Source organism: Magnolia sinica, chromosome 10, assembly GCF_029962835.1.
Source record: "Magnolia sinica isolate HGM2019 chromosome 10, MsV1, whole genome shotgun sequence".
Taxonomy (NCBI): domain Eukaryota; kingdom Viridiplantae; phylum Streptophyta; class Magnoliopsida; order Magnoliales; family Magnoliaceae; genus Magnolia; species Magnolia sinica.
Window position 1 is genome coordinate 46,251,222 of NC_080582.1, and position 18,227 is coordinate 46,269,448.

At 36.1% G+C, this 18,227-nt stretch overlaps 1 protein-coding gene across 10 annotated transcripts in view; it reads left to right on the plus strand.

Moving 5' to 3' along the window:
* Positions 1–16,276, plus strand: part of LOC131258353 (uncharacterized) — a 76,880-nt gene extending 60,604 nt beyond the window's left edge. For 3 of the 10 annotated variants that reach the window (XM_058259616.1, XM_058259621.1, XM_058259622.1), the window contains 4 exons: positions 2,288–2,363; positions 14,702–14,845; positions 15,045–15,133; positions 15,256–16,165. In XM_058259616.1, coding sequence (XP_058115599.1) covers positions 2,288–2,363; positions 14,702–14,845; positions 15,045–15,084 — 260 coding nt within the window. In that variant the 3' untranslated portion in view covers positions 15,085–15,133; positions 15,256–16,165. Of the gene's footprint in view, positions 1–2,287; positions 2,364–14,701; positions 14,846–15,044; positions 15,134–15,255; positions 16,166–16,213 lie in introns of those variants that run through there. The other 7 variants (XR_009178072.1, XR_009178073.1, XR_009178070.1 and 4 more) reach the window with 7 other exon arrangements.
* The last annotated feature ends 1,951 nt before the right edge of the window (positions 16,277–18,227 follow it).

Consider the following 18,227-nt stretch of genomic DNA (forward strand, 5'->3'; position numbering starts at 1 on the left):
GTGGCCTATAAATACCCCCCTCCTCTCATTTGACTCACTCACAATTGCGGAGCTATGGAGAAGCTAGAGAGATTCCAAGATTTCTTCAAAGCCTTCTTCAGGTATTCCGCAGCACAATGCAAGAGGAAAACGAAAAGAAGGGAGCTTCAAGTTCCAGGCCAAGACCTGTTGCGCAGTCGCACAACAGGTAGGAGGCACCCATTGCGCGACTGCACAACAGGAACATATAGTGTGCATTTCGAGGTATTGTTGATATTCTACCTCGAGATTTGAAATGTTCCGTGAGGTGATCTTCAGCGATTGCATCTTAAGCATATTGGTGAAGGAGTCCTCGGACCCGCACAACTTCTTTATCATTGCAATGGATGTTTCGCAAGCCGAGATGTTGCTAGAATCACCATTTGAAATGCTTTCTTTCTTTTATTGCATTTATTAAATGCACTTTGTTTTTTGGAATCAAGGGAAAGATGAGGATGTAATCGGGACTCAGAATTAATAAAATTAATTGATGATGATCATTCTTCCATCTTTCCTTTGTTATTATTGAATGTAAATATTCCAACCGAGATACTTCGTTCCTTGGCAAAACATGATGTATCCCAATTCTGATATTAGATCAGTTTTGTATGTGCAACTAATTACAAGTTCACCATCGTAAATTAAGCATGATAATAGTGGTTAAAAGAAGAAAATATGAACAGTTGAACACAGCTGATTGTAAAGTTCAGATTGTTCAAAAGTTTGAGGTTTTGGATGCTGATAAACTGGAATGACTAGAATGGATACTCTGGATTCACAATCAGATCCTAGAAGGGGTGTCACTCCACCGATTACAGATCAATGGCGTATCTCTGCCTGCCTACTGAAAAGAAAACACTCGACTATTTGAGCTTCTGTTATTGCACATGAATATGTATCTGATGAATGCCTTTTGGAGTACAAATATAGACAAGGAAACACCAAGAGACCAACCTGTTTTGGAGTCGTAGTTGCTCCATCAGTATTGCAATTCCAGACTCCAAAAACATGTAGCCAATGCCCTTGTCATGGCTACATTTCTATCTTTAATTGAGAAAATATGATTAGGATAACCAATATGTGCTAGTCAAGTCGCATGGTTCCTAATCCTCCCATTCTTATTAGGGTCATCATGTCCCTCACATGAGTGTACCCAGTGATTTAAATATCAGTGCCGATGCATGTATCACACCCTTGGGACATGGAAACTTGTCTGTATTGCATGGGAAATATCACACGTACCAACGAATATGTCTCTGTTTGAGGGAAACATTAGGAAGTGATGGAATTTTTGAAAAAGTTAGAATACAAAAAGTTTAAGGGAAACAACACACTTAGAATTCCAAAAGTCACAAGAAACAAGTATGCACAACAAGTTTCCTTTTATATGATCCTAAACTATGCGTTGTTTGATGCAATCATATCCAAAATGAGTTAATATAATTCATAAATCATACACTACAAGTATAAAAACAGATTCTCCCAAATAAATTTATGATAAAATGGATTTTTCTGGGGGTTTTTTGCAAATTTTTTTGAATTTCCAATAGGGGAATGTACTGCAATGTATCACCGATACATATTGCAATATATCCCAATGTATTGACAATACGGGGGAATTTTATGAAGGGTTTTTGGCAAAATATCACAATGTCTCAATATATCGGAATATATCGGTGATACACTACAATATGTTGTACGATATATGGGAATGTAATAACTCCCCCTGCATATCGTATCAGCCATATGCGATATTCATAGTATCGGCCGATAGTATCGATATTTAAATCATAGAGTGTACCTGAAACGAAATCTACACCATCCACCATATTGTAGTGTATCTAAACCATCCATCTGACAATCTAACAATAGGACATAATTAGGAGGTGTTTAGCGTGTTAGCAGTAGGTCAAGCCAAGCGACGTGGTTCCTGATCCTCCCATTATTCTTAAGATCATCACACACCTAATGTGACTGTACTTGAAGCAAAGTCCAAGCCATCCACCATCTTACACATCCCATGATCCAACAATAGGACATCATGCACTCTCACAAAATCTAATCCAATGATCAAATGACCCACATAATGCCCATATTTAAACTAGTTCGAGAATTACAATATTAACCATCTGATTGGTTACATCCTACACTTTGCTTGATTATTCCTAAATGGGACCAAATTAGTACCTCATCATTTAGTATGTTGTTCTTTTTCTTCACTATTCCCCATGAACAATAGTAACTGTAGATGAGTTTGCCTTGTTTGCAGCTTTGCTTGAAGCTGCAAGAAAAGCTAATTTCAAAGATATTTCAAGCCAAATAGCAACTGGATTTTCATCCGGAAGGTAAATTTCATTTTACAAACATTTCTTATCTACGATAGTGACTTATTGTCTCCTTCTAAATTTGAATTACATCATACATTTGTTGGTCGTTAACTTTTTACCCATTTTGGTTGCGTAGGCAATTTTTTTCCTTTTAAAATGTATGGTTTAGGACATTATTTTAGGTGATTTTGTTTTTCATCTTGGTTGTGTTGATGTGTTGTTCAAATTGCCTACTAGAATGTCTTGAAATGAATTCATGCTATTGAAAGAAGCAATGAAGCATGTCTTACAGTGTGGTGGAGTTGGAATAAGTTTTTAACTCATTCATGAACCTCAAAATTATCATTATCCTTAGTGTGGATGAATTATTGTCCCAAAATGGGTGACCGACTGCACCATTTTTGGGGTTTTTGACAATGCATACACCGACTGCACGGTGTATATTCCTACGTTCTGTGTTGATTAATCTCCATCTATTGTTGTTCTCTATATTCATTCTCCTTGTTTCTCCTTTTTTATTTGTATTTATGGATTCCAAGTCTCTTGGACATGGCCTCGATGGACCACTTTCAATTATGTCTACGAAATTTAACGGAAGTAACTTTTTTTCTTTTCTCTTGGGTTGTTTAGATGTATATTGTTGGCAAGGAAAAGCTTGGGTATCTTATTGGCACGAAAAAACAGCCTTCATCCTCAGCGAACACATGGGATTCCTCCAATGCCATTGTTATGGGCTGGTTACTCAATTAAGTGGAACCCAGTATTGCTTTTGGATATTTCTTTTATGAGATTGTTTTTCTTTTCTTTTTTTCTTTTTTTTGTTAGCTTGTTATTACACCCCACTGTCAATTGACACTTCATTGTTAGCCACCCCCACTAGGGATCGATACCAAGACCTCAGTGTTGAAACGAGGTATCTTTCACTCAGTCTACCACTTGAGCTATGGATCAGGGTGTCTTTTATGAGATTGCTGCTGATTTATGGAAATCACTCAATGACACTTATGGAACGGTCTCCAATAAGCCTCGCATCTTCCAGTTGAATCCAGACTTGTATGTAGTGTTCAATTTGTCATTGATAATATTGATAATATCTCTATATTATCGATATCACAACATGCGTGATATTGAGACCACAATCTTTTGTTTCCTTTCCAATTGTTGATGATTTCTTGGTGAAATATCATGTGTTGTTGATATTTTGTAATACCGATGGATGTTTGGGTGAAAGGTTGGGTGGTTAAATAGGCTGGATGGGATGGTTGGACTGATTTCTTACAACAACACATGCTTTTAAGGCCTCATTAAATGGAAACTTGTTATGTATGCATTCTTTTTTGCAAATTTTTTTTTATTTCTAATTATGAAAATATGTACATTTTAACATCTCCTGAAGTTTCACTGAAAATTCCACTGTTTTTTTCCGATGTTTCCCTGCATTTCCGGTTATTAACAATATTATCGGCGATATCGATATTGTTTCTATATCCCTAGCCAACGAAACTTGTAGCAATATTGATACTTCGAACACTGGTCCTAACCCATGGGATGTGGGGCCTGGGCTATGAGATAAAGGGATTGATTTGCCATGCTCTATCAGTCTGAGCTTTTAGAGCAATTGGTTAATTGTCCTGCATCAAGATATCCTCTGGATTACTGGCTACTTCATTTGTCAAATTTACAGAACAACTGGTAAACATGTTTACAAAGGCTTTCAACTCTCCCATGTTGCAAGAAATCTCTAGCAAGTTGGGTATGACGGACATTCATACACCAACTTGAGGGGGAGTGTTGGAATATTAGGTTAGCAGGGTCATTTATGTAAATATGATATTAGTGGGCTGTTATGATGAAAAAAAAAAAAAAACCCTACATATATATTGAATAAGATAAGAGAGGTCCCACGTTCTCTCTTTCTCCAAAGCCTCTCTCTTACATTTTTCTCCCATCTCTCTCACATTCCTCCTCTTTGGTTCTTTCATTCTTCACTAGTGACCCTATGAACTGGTTGGATGGCTAATAAACATCATGGTGGGGCCCACAATCGGTAGGTCCCACAAAGGAATTTGACTCAAGCTGATTTTTGTATATCCCCTTCATCTATATACGTGTGACCCAATGAAGGGATGGATTTTGCTCCAACTCAACGGTGGGGCCCACAGTCAATTGGTCCCACATCCTCATCTCAACATCATGATCATCATCATCCATACCATAAAAATAAAAGAATATGTGAAAGGGGGTGTACTCACCTTAGTTGTTGGTATGGATCTCCTTAGATGGTGTTAGATGGACTTGATCTATGGTCTTGATGTGTGGCCCACTACTCTTTCTCTCTCAACTATGAAAGAGGTTAACAAGGGTTGAAATTTGGGTACTAAGGTGCCCAAATTTGTGTTAGAGAATGCTTATTTATAGAGGTGGAGGTAATTAGGGAAGGAATTTCTAGATTAAGGGGTATGTGGAATCACCTCCTTATTTCAAGGGTGATTGGTCTCACTAATCCTTAAGGGTGCTAATGATACCCTAATAGCACACAGGATTTCTTTTCTAGAAAAGTGGGGGACAAAACAGTTGGTCCCCCTTAAATCATGGAAAAGAAAGTTGGCTTTTGGTGTATGGTCTTTATTAAGCTTAATATAAACCTTGGTTTGAGCTAATTATGTAGACTTATGGGACCTTAATTGTGTTTAGATCATGGCTAATGGTTTCTAGAAAAGTTGCGTTGGCATTCTCCCCTTAATTTAAGGGATTTAGTTGACTTTTGGTCCATACTTCTTTATTAGGCTAATTAAAGTTACATTTATTCAACTTAATATATTGCTTATGGTCCTTAAGTATGGTTAATCAAAACTTAACCATTTTATAGAATAAATGAGTTGTCACTCTCTCCTTAATTTATGTAAATGCATTGACTTTTATGAAAAATATCCATTATCGTTATTAAAAGCTAATTATGATGGGTTAATCTACTTTATGACCATATTATGGCACCATTAAAGCTTGATGGATTTTCTAGAAAAGGTTGAATTTGGGACACTGTTTCAAGGGTCCTAAAGCTCCTTGCGCACATGAGCATTACCTGTTCTTCACACGGTAACTCGGTTCGAGTCAACGCATCGACGTGCAAGAGGTACCATTGGATTCATAACAATGGCGCAGTCGCATTGATGTTGGTCACGGGTTCTCGGGGTTCTGTTCACTCGGGTGTGTACTTACGCACTCGATTCAAGTCCCATCGGAAATGTCGGAAGACCCACTGAAGGTACCATAGGTGTACGGTTCAAGTAGTATTGGGTTACTGGTTTTACACTGGAAGTCGCACACATGTACTCAGAAGGGCACCAGAGATACGGAGTATTACATGATGTGTGGGGATTGGCTCGAATCCCTAGTTTATTAGGTTTCAAGTTCTTTGTTCTTTTTATTGATGATTATTCTAGGATGACGTGGTTATATCTAATAAAGCACAAGTCAGAAGTCTTTCATGTATTTAAGAATTTTCATAATGAAATAAAAACTCATTTTGGGGTTAAGTTGTGTGCTTAGATCGGATAATGGATTGGAATTTGTTTCTCGGGATTTTTAAACCTATTTACAATGTGATGTAGGACCAATGCATGAACTCAAATAATGTGAGAGATCAATCAACGAATTTAAATTAATTAATGAAAACTATAAATCTTGCTACCATCATCACAAATATCAAGATTCTAAAAGGAAATCATGCATAATTTAAGCCTAGGTTGCCAAGCATCATCCTACAAACCATTAAACATGTGAAATTAGGATCTAATGGATTTAGAAACATCCAAATAACGTAGGTTAGGCCTATTTTAAATGTCTAATACTACATAGGGTTTACTAGATTTGGGTGTGGGTGAAGCTAGGGTTAGGAAAGCTTGGGGAAAAGATGAAATTAAGGTTAATGTGGGGAATTGAATAAAGGGATTAAAGTATTTAGATATTAGGAGACGGGAATTAAGGTTTTGGATATAGGGAAGTTAGGGATTTTAGGTTAATTGAAGGATTTGAAGATCTAGGGTTTGAGAATTTGGGAAATTGAGAGATTTGGGATTTTAAGGTTAGGGTTAGGGTTTTGGACAAGGGAAGATATGGTTTTGGAGGAATGGTTCAAAGAGGCAAGGGGGACTAGAGGAGTGGCCGTACTACTGATGTTACCTTTTTTTGAAAATGTTTCATTTTTTGGTAATAATGAGTGTATTGTTGAAGCCATGTCTGTGGAAGTTCCATTGCCTAATGTGTTTCCTTCAGACTTTGATGTTGGAGTGCCACTACCATAGAAAGATTTTATGCAAGCATATTATAGAAAAAGGAGAAAAGACCAAGCATTATGGACTTTTCCTTATCAGTCTACACAATTGGCTACTGCACCCACTGAGGTTCTAAGTTCTTTCGAGTCTTTTGATGTTGCCAATGATTTACCTATTGCTGTTTGAAAAGACAAACATTCTAGTGTCTCATCCAATTTCTAATTGTGTCCACCTTTAGCCATATGTTCATAAATTATCTTATGTTTGCTCTTACCTTGTTTGTTGTCTCCATTCTTAAGTTAGTCTGGGAGGCATTGTTGGATAAAAATTGTAAAAGAGTCATGGATAAAGAGTGGAAGCCTGTACTCCAATGATACCTGAAAATTGACTGATCTTCCATTAGGTAAGACTCCAATAAAGTGTAGATGGGTTTACGCTATAAAATATTTGCCTGAGGGATCAATTGATCGTTACCAAGCCATGATGGTCGCTAAGGGGTATACTTAGGTTTATGAAGTAGATTATTTGGACACTTTTTCACCAGTGGCTAAGCTTAATTCAGTTCGGGTTGTTATATCAATAGTTGCTAGTTATGATTGGCTTCTCTTTCAGCTAAATGTAAAGAACGCGTTTTTGCATGGAGAGTTGCTTGAAGAAGTATAAATGGAGCAACCTTCTAGGTATGTTGCTTAGGGGAGTCGTTTGAAGTGTGCAAATTAAACAAGTCGATATATGGATTGAAGCAATCACCACGGGCCTGGTTTCAGAAGTTCAGTAGTGTGACAGTGTCATAGTGTCATTTAGCTTGAAAAGGAATAAAGTGGATCACTTTGTTTTCTCAAAGCATTCTTTCTCTAGCTGCATAATACATGTTGTGTATGTGGATTGTATGATAGTGATAGGTGATGATTTGGAAGGTATCAAAAAGTTGAAATTGTATCTTCAAACTAGTTTCAAGCCAAAGACCTTGTTCTTCTTTTTTTAGCGTTGAAGTGGCAAGATCTTGAACTAGAATTAATATTTGTTAAGAGAAATATGTTTGTGATTTGTTGGATAAGACAAGTACGTTGGATGCCAAACTTGAAACTAAAGAAGGAGAATTGTTAGAAGATCCTAGTATGTACAGAAGTCTCGTTGAGAAGCTCATCTATTTGACTATTACGGGGCATGATATTGCTTTTTTAGTCAGTGTCGTTAGTCACTCTATGCAAAGTCCTGGATCACCATATCTAATAGTAGCGATGAGGATCCTTAGGTATTTAAAGGGTTCACTATTCTATACAGGTCTTATGGTCATCTATGGGTAGCTGGTTATTTAGATGCAAATTATGCTTGGTCAAGATATGATAGGTGGTCCACAACTGGTTATTGCACCCAGTGTTTGAAATATTGGTATCGTGTTGCGTGTCGCATCCTTGGGGTACAAATACATATTGGTTATCGCACGGGATATATCGTTTGCATCGGGTAATTTATCGCACTTTTTGGGAAACATGGGAAAAATTGTGAAAATGGTTGAATTTTTCAATAAAACTTCAGGGATTGTTGAAAAAGACCTTAATACACACTATTAAATCATAACATCTCAAAAAAGTAGTGCACATAATAGGTTTCCTTTGTATGAGGTCCTAAGCTATGCGCTGTCTAACTGAACTAATGCAACTATATTCAAATTGAATGCATACCATTTAAAGTGTATGTGATTATCATTTCATCAAATACTCCGAAATACTTAGAAATTAGTCTCAATTGATAATTGGTTGAAGGAAATTTTCAAAACATAAAAATAAAATGTAGAACAAGAATAACCAATGGATATCGAAATCAAAGCTCCAACTCCATGATTTTTCATGCAAAACATGAAGAACTAATGGATTTATAACCATTTGAAACCGATTTAACATAATTTCAACCAAAAAAAAAAAGGTTCAGAAATTCAAAATGCTCACCAGATCAAACATCTGGGATATATTGGCACTACCTGTACGTTTCGTATCGCACAGGTGGGATATACATCGGCCGATATCGTCGATATTTAAAACATTAATTGCACTTGGATAGTAATGTAGTCACTGAGAAAAGTAAGAAGCAAAATGTAGTTGCCAGGTCCAGTGTTGAAGCTGAATATAGGTCGATGGCTCACATAACTTGTGAACTTATTTGGTTGAATTCTCTTCTTGAAGAGTTGGCGTTTGTGGTTGAGGTTCCAATGCCTTTACACTGTGACAATCAAGCTGCAATACATATTGTCAGCAATCCAATGTTTCATGAGAGAACGAAGCATGTAGAGATCGATTGTTATTTCATTTGGGCCAAGATATCTCAGAGGGAGATCCACACTCATATCTCATCTCACGATCAAGTTGCAAATTTATTCACCAAAGCCCTTGGGAAGTCTCAGTTTGAAAAGCTCATCTCCAAGCTGGACATTCAAGGTATCCATGCTCCAGCTTGAGGGGGAGTGTTAAATCTGTAAAAACGTTAGGATATATTGTTTATATTTGTTATTGGAATTGCTGGCTAGGTTTTACTAGAGTTTGGGTCCATGAGTTACTGCTTTATGTCATTGCTTAGGTAAGAGGGTATTTATGTAATTTTCAGCATATTGCTGGGAGCCCTAATAAAATAAGAGGCTGGAACATGTGGGGGCTGAAAACAGTCTAGCGGTTCTCCGCTTTTCTTCTCTCTTCTCTTCCTTTCTCTTATTTCTTCTTCTTTTCTCTATTTTCTCTTCTATATTTCTGTTTGATACCAGTTTATACCCACGATCCCCCAAGCTCTCCCTTGTTAAAATTTGTGAACTATATAATACCTAAGACATAAAAATGATTCGATATTTCACACTTTGGAATACTACCTCCACTGAAGACATCATATCATTAAATGATTTATCGTTCCTTTATTCCAATATGGACTATACCATTACGAGGAAAGATACTTGCCGCAAAGTTGATTTCTTTTTTCCCTTCATTCCTCCAAACCAAGAAAGAAAATATTTGTTGATGGATCCTGGGACCATCCAAGAGATGCCAAAAAGGGCCCAAAGCTTGCACCATAGCTTATGTACAAATGGGCAATGGATGAAAAAATGTTCCACTGACTCCTCCACTCAATGGCACATGATACAACCATTAGTCATCACATTCTTGTTGTGAAGATGATCAATAGTCAGGATTTTATTTTTGACCACCATCCATCCAAACGCAACCACCATTGGTGGAGCTGGGATATGGAAAACAAGAGCTAAGGCCTCCTTCGGATTACCCTCCTCGCCTTGTTTTAAAAGACAATAGAGGGATCTAACTAAGAAGCTTCCCAAGGAATCCAATTTCCAACCCCATTTATCATCTTTCATACCATTCAGAACCACACCTTGATCTTGATCTTGAAGTTGCAAGAATTCTTCAATTTCCTGCTCTGTTAAATTTCTACAGAACCAAGGGCTCTAGATATGCCCGCCTTCCTCAGTTGAGGACCTAGATTGAGTCTCTTTTTTGTGCAGAGACACTATACAACCTTGGAAGCAATTGGCATAGCAGCATATACCCATACCTTGGAAATAATTAGAAACTTATCACCCTTCACGATTGCTGCATCGATAGACGAACTGTTTTGCATACCGTATGTGTCTAAACTCTTTCAATCCATGCATTGAAATCTATCACTTGATATATCAATCCAGAACACAAAGGCTACCTCACTATCTCTCCTTTAAAAGTTCTTTATGAATTATGAGAAATGAATTGGTCTCAAACAGTAATCCAAGTCACTACTTGCAAGCAAAATATCATCCACCCACAAGACCAGGAATATAAACTAACCTCCACTGACCTTCAGATATATGCACTGATCAACAGTGTTTTCCTGAATGTCCAAGCCCATCAGATATATGACAGCATATGTGAACTTTCATATGCAGTTGCGACTTCCATGCCAGCATATCAAGGATGTTGAACATACAAGCCCTGCAAAGGGTGGACCGTATAAAAAATAATAAAAATAAAAATCACCTAGATAGGTTACATTTATTTGTATATGGATAGAGAATATCATGCTGAATGATCATATACATGTAACGTATGTGAAGTTTCACATGCAGCTCCTCTTTGCTACCAACATATCAAGTATGTCGAACATCCAAGCTCTATGAGTGGTAGGTTATGCTAAGAAGAGCACTATCATATATATTGTGAATTGTGATGAATGATCTCACACACAAATGCATGTGAACTTTGACGTGTAAGCTCTATCTTTGCTATCAATATATCGTGTGTTGGACATCTGACCTGCACGAAGGGTGAGTCACAGACAATGTTTTAAATAGCGAGTAGCATGTAGCGAAAAGTTCACCCCTCTGAAGTGTAAGGCGTAAGCTACATAGAGTGTAGCATAAGCTACACACTACTTCTAGACTTTAATCAAGGTTGCGCTTAGTTGATTTAATTTTATGAAATTTTTGTTCCAAATTAGATTGATTAATAATGAAAATTAACAAATTTTCATTATATTTGGTGCAACCAAACGCAACTTGAAGAAATAGGAAAGGGCAGGTATTGAGGTAAAGAAAGAGCAACAGAATTGATTTAATACTATTACTTATATTATTTACTAAAAGTATTGACAAGATTAACTAATTTCTATTAAAAATAGAAAAATGTAATAAATCATTAAAAATATTAATTGATTTTAATGTTGTAGTGAAAAATAACTTGTAATGTGAGTTGTGTAGTGTGTAGCGTCTGTAAATTATCATGTAGTGTAGGGCCTGAGGGGGATTATTTCAGGGTCATTTCCGACTAGATTTAAGTCAGATTCAAAGATCGAAACTTGTTTTCTTTTTGCATCAAATCAAATGATCCAAAGCTATCGGGCCCAATTTTGCAAAAATTGAAAAAGAATCCTAACAAACAATAGTATAAACCATTTTGATTAAATCGTCAGTGATTTGATCTTGATTTGCTGTTTTTTATTATTATTTTATTTACTCACGAATTTTCTGAAAATTTCAAAAAAAAAAAAAAAAAGTTTTTTATATTGATTATTGTTAAGATGCTTGAGAAGTCTTCTAATACTTTGGATCTAATGATTTGGTCTCAATTTGTTTTTTTTTTTTTTTTTTTTTTGTTTACGCATGATTTTTTTATAAATTTCAAAATAAAAAATTTATTATTATTTTTCTATAGATTATTGTTATGATGCTTACAAAAAAATGTCAAAATAAATTATTATTATTATTATTATATTATTATTATTTTCTATGGATTGTTGTTATGATGCTTGAGGAATCTTATAATTCTATGGGTCTAGTGATTTCACACATGCATTGATTAAAAAAATATCTTCTACAATTTTTATATTTTCCGGTTAATTTTTTGGGCATTTTCTTAATTTTCTTGAAACTAACTTTAGGGAAATGATATGATAATGAATGATATATCTAGGTTAATATATGCTTGTTTTGAACATGGATCTTCCATTTACAGCTAGATTTAGTTTTTTTTTATTATTATTATATTCGAGCCATTTTATCCATTTTTTAGGTACTTACTTTGATTTTTTGTCTTCCAAATTTTATTTGGTGGAATGATAGATCTATGTTATTTAAGTTGTTTTAACAAACATTTACAATTTAAAGGCTGTAAATTTTTTTAACGTATTTTAGCTTCTTTTTTTTTTTGGCAATTTTCAAAAGTTATTTTTATTGGTTTCAAAAATCAACTTAGATATTACTTTTATTAAATTTTCAGCTCTTACTTGTATATTAGTACATGTTATACTTATACTTCGGCAATTTTCAAAAGTTGTTTATTGGTTTCAAAAATCAGATTGGATATTTACTTTTATTAAAATTTCACCTCCTACTTGTATATCAATTTACTTTTCTCTTCATCTTATAGTCCTAAAGTCTTATTGTGTAAAAAATGTTTTTAGTTTATTAGTTCATTAATCATCACGCAAATCTATTACAGTTCATATATCAACAATATATATATATATATATCAACACCACACCTTACAATAGGTCAACCCGTTGGGACAACATTCTTACCAAAGGATAGTCTACTACACCATTGCATATATGGTCAAAACACGAAAAAAATATGGATTCTTTGATATTTCATTTTTCCCAATTTGTTACTATTTTTTCGTAATTTTTTGCTTAAAAAAAATTCTAACCGATATAGGCTGATATGGCCCCGATGCCGATACACGATGTTTTATTGTATCTTTTTTTTTTTTTTTTTTGCTAGACCAATACCAATACATGACATCGTATCATATCATTTCTTGGCAACTTCTCTTCTTCCTCTTCTTCTTTAAAAAGAAAAGAAAAAAAAAATGGTTGTATTGACCTATATCAACTAGAGAGGTCAATATAGCCACAAGGCCCCTTTTTTATTTTTTATTTTTCCATTTTTTCTTTTGCTTTCTCCACTTTTTTTTTCATTTCAACCATTAAGGAAGCTTATAAACTAATTTAGGCTAGATCTAGGCTTATTTTAAGGATCTAGAAACAAGATTTGAGTAGGACTCAACAAATTGAAGTGGAATGGTCCATTGTGGCCAAATCGAAAGGAGGCATAAAAAATCACCATTTTTTTCATCTTTTCTTTTTTAGGTAAGAGGCCCTAATCCACCAAATGACACTTGATTTGTATAGGGCCTATTTAGTTGGTTTTCAGAAGGGGAGAGAGAGAGAGAGAGAGAGAGAGAGAGTCTGGTTTTCAAAATTTTTTCCTGTTTTCCTGATGATTTTCCAAAACTTCAACCACAAAAATTTTGGGCCCTACAAGCCTATACCGTCTAATATGGGTCTGAAACAGTCCAATACACCACATCCCCAATCGGCTACCATTATCTAGCCTAGAGCTATGAAACAAAGTTGAATAAAATGATGAAGAGAAGAAAAAGATGTAGCACTCTCTAGGCTACAGGCTCTTGCTTGCAACAGGAAGTACACTTGTAATACACAGTACAATTTTACAGTTTTCAACTATACACAATAGAATGTTCTCCAGTTGTAGCACTCATTGTTACACATTAATACTATTTTCCCAATACAATATAAGCCACCGGGCTATCACCCAGTCAAATAGATGTAGTTCTCACCTGTTATTTTATTTGTCACTTGCTTGTTTGGGAGCTTGTAATTGGAGGTAAATGGGAAATGGAATTGGGAATAAATGGCTTACATAGTTGTGTTTGGATGGGAGTAAATGAAATGCATTTGAAATCCAAATATTCTATTTGGATGGGAGTGGGAGGAATTGGAATGCATTTGAATTTTTTGGTATAATCGCAGGAATATATACGACATCCCAAATCAGCTTTAATATCCCAACTTAGTGTACATATGCGATATTTAATAGAATGATTGTAATAAGCCCATTGAAATATATACTTTAGCAAAAAATGAGGAAATTTGGAGCCTCGAGTGAGCCACAAATGTAAGGATCACAAACAAGCAACTTGCCAACTTTTTTAACTGTCCATTTATATGGCCATCCTTTGGACAGTTTGGATCATTCTTTTGGTGTAATTTTAGTGTTGTAGCCAATTATTGGATTATTTCAAAGTATCATTAGCATGACACATGTGGCGGGCATGTGCGTAATGGCACCTTTGTTTACACGTGCGACTCTCCGAGGGAGCTAAAAAAGGCATTTCACCCCATTTACTTCCAAATCCTCTCTTGTAGAGAGGATTTCATTTACATGCATTTACTCCCATCCAAACGCACCTCAGTTACCATTTACCTTCATTTACTCCCAATTACACCCATGTACCTCCATTTACTCTGTCCAAACAGCCCCTTAGTAATAAGATGTCCATCAATGTCAATTTTGTCATGGAAATTCTAGACTGCTAAAAGACTCAAAGACAACATGTAAGCATTTTTGCTGCAGATGACCCCATGGGCATTGCTTTTCAAATTATTAATGAATACAGCTCTTTATTTCAATGTTTTTCACAACGTTCCGGTTGAAGTGATTTTCTATATCTTAGAGAACCTACCTGCATATTTCCCTGACATTTATTTTCCCACATTTTGATGGTGACTAAATTAGTTCTGGCCTGTAGGTGGGACAAACCAATACTGCTTGCCTGGGGAGAATCAGATAAATATTTAGCTAAATCAGAGGCAGAGGAGTTTCAGAAAGGAAATCCTTCTGCTGTCAAGCTTAAGATGATAGAAGGAGCTGGTCATATGCCACAAGAGGATTGGTAATGAAAGACCCACAATGCAACTTGTTTTTTTTTTTTTTTTATTTAATATTATTATTATTATTTTGACATTCATGTGTAGTGTGCCGATAGGATTCTCTATTTTGCAAGATTCTCCTGTTTTCCGTGAATCTGTTTTTAGCTTTGTCTCAAATTCCTCATTTTCTACAATCATGTTGATAGCATACCGTACATGCAGGCCGGAGAAAGTTGTTGCTGCTCTGAGAGCATTTCTATAAAACAAAAATGCATGGACGATGGCCTTGTAATTTTTTTATTTATCTCCAGGTTGGTCTTGCATGGAACAGTAAAACTACATTGCTGAATGGTTTCTCCCAAGATATGCAAACATGGTTTTTTTTTTTTTTAGTTTTCCATCTTTCCTGATTCTCACTGGTATTGATTTCCAGATATCAGCATTGCAGGGTTGGGGATTTATCATGATTTTAATCAGAGGTAGCAGGTATGCAAGAAGATACTTCAATACATGAAGTTAAATGCATCTGAAATGGAATTCAAGGAGATCCTTTGTAAGTGAAATTTATGTCACTTTGTCAGGCTTGTGTCATCAAAATGACCGTCTCCTATTTGACCTAACCTAGACAAACATGTTCCTGAATAAAAATTCTTCATTTAGATTAGGGATAATTGTAAACAACTCCCGTTTGCTTTATGGCAATTGTAAATACCTCCCCTCTGGTTTGGATTATTGCAAGCACCTTCCCTCTGTTAAAGTCATTAGAGGAATCTGTACCAAATAACACAAATACCCTCATATTAGAAGTTCTTTTTGCCTGTCTCTGGGCCCCACCGTTATGTATGGATGGTATCCAACCCATCCATCAGGGTCCCTCCACCATCAATACTGGATGTCCAGAAAATCAGGCTAGTCCAACATCAGGTGGGCCACACCAAGAAAATAATGGAGAATCACCCAGAAACCTCCAAATTCACATGGTGGGCCATCTAATGGATGGATCAGCCTGATTTTTGGTGTGCCACATGTTCATGGACTGACCATGCTGAATGGGCTGGATGACATATACGCACTACAGTAGGCCCATGCATCTACAGCTAGTTGTGCATGAGATAGGGGTACGACGGTCAACTGGTCAAAGATAATGGTGTTAACCAATAGTTTGGAGGAATCTGCAACGAATCTGTAAAACATAGGGGAGGTACTTGCAATAATCCAAACCAGTGGGGAGGTGTTTTCAATTGTCATAAAGCAGATGGGAGGTTTTTACAAGTATCCCTTTAGACTACAAGACTAGTGAAGCTGAAAATAGAGAGCTCTTGAATTCAAAGTACTTATTTTCCTTCCTGGGAGTTTTGGGGACGATCTGATGGGGTTCCTTGCAATTAAAGCAGGAACATCATCAGCGTATGGATGTTGTTGTCATGCCGTCCGTGCCTTTTCCTGCCACTGTAATTGACTGACCTATCAATCCAGATTGTTAAACTAAGTAACTTAATAAGGGTTTGGAGCAGTCCACAGATTCAACTCTTTTCTGATTCGGTGGATGCCACCCATGTTACTCTGGTGAGATGAGATAGTTTTCTATTCCTCATTTTGACTTATAAATTCATAACATTGAGTAAGCTCTGATGTAATTTTCTTAATGGTATTGACATGCATCTCTAGGAGATCTTAAAGGATGTTATGTAAACGTACACCAAGATTTCTCCATATCTAACTTCATTGAAAAGTTTATTTGATTTTCCCACAATTTGATTGGGATTTTCATCAGCACATGCACTGGCCACTTTATAGGCACCCTTTCATCAAGAATGCCTGCACTAGCAGCTTTATGTAGGAGAGAGAGTTCTGTTTAGTGCTGTAACTTTCTAGTCCAGAAAGTTCAAAATGCAGGTCAGGAATAAGTAGGGCTTCAATTGAGAGGAAATAGGTTGGGAAGGTGATGGGAAGGCAGATTTTATAGAGGGCTCAAGCTTCCAAAGTGGGTTAAGAGATTTGGGAACCAATGATAGATGGATATTTCATAGTAAGTAAAGCACCAGTTTCATATCATGCCAAATACATTGGTTTATGTGGAAAATCTTTATCCACGGTGTTCAGGCTATATCTGCATACCTGGATATCTAGTAACATGCATGCATGCACACACACGTGTAATAAGTCTATTACATTGCACCTGTGGCAATTTTGTGCTCTTCTTGCAGTCCAAACCCAGATGGAGGGGGGTTGCGTTAGGTTGGCAGCCGGCTTCAAACTCATGCCATAGCGTCCGTCATGAATCTAAACAATATGATGTTCCAAATTCATGCTAGGGTGTTCGCTATAAGTGATGCACTGGATCGGAAATTGGGCGTAATGAGAAATGGGCAAGGGTTGGCTAGGGCATCCCCCAAAAGTGACGCGCTTCAACAACACCCGGTTGCTGTGAAAAGTAGTCCAGGGTTCTTGCGCCATTCTGATCGCAGGTAAAGAAGCTAGTTTGGGAGAATAGGATTCGTCTTGCCACATGGAATGTAGGAACATTGACAGGTAAGAGAATGGAGTTAGTAGATACAATGAAATTAAGAAGAGTTACCATAGCTGGCATTCAGGAGACAAGTGGAAAGGGCCAAACTAGAGAAATTTATGGATATAAACTTTGGCATATAGGAAATGACAATAATATAAATTGGGTTGGATAGTGGTAGATATAGATTTAAGGAATGAAGTTGTAGATATTAGGAGAGTAAATGATAGGATTTTATTAATAAAACTTGCATTAGGAGAAGAGATAATCAATGTTATTAGTGTGTATGCACCACATATAGGGTTAGAGGATAGAATCAAAAGACAACTCTAGGAGGATATAAATGAACTAATGCAAGGAATTCCGACAGAGAGAGGATATCTTTAGGAGGAGACTCAAATGGTCATGTAAGAAAATAAATTAGATGATATGAGATCATACATGGAGGATATGATTTTGGGAGAAGAAATAAGATGCGAGATGTCATCCTTGATTTTGTTATAGCATAAAATCTAGCTCTAGCAAACACATACTTTAAAAAGAGAGATGAACATTTTAATAACTTTTAAAAGTGGATCGTATACAAGCCAAATAGATATCTTTTTACTTGGGAAAACAAAACGATCAATATCTAAGGATTGTAAAGTTATACTAGGAGAGAGTCTGAAAACACAACATAGGTTAATGGTTATGGATGTAAACATTGAGAGATGGAAGAAGCGGAGCGAAATTAATAGGTGTCCAAAAATAGGTGGTGGATTTCAAAATAAGAGAAAATAATGTTATTTAGGAATAAGTTGATGGAAGGAAAGTAGAATGTCGAGGAAGTAGTAAATGTTGTGGAATGACATGTTTTAGGAAAGTTGCTAAAAAGATGTTTTAGGAGTATCTAGAGG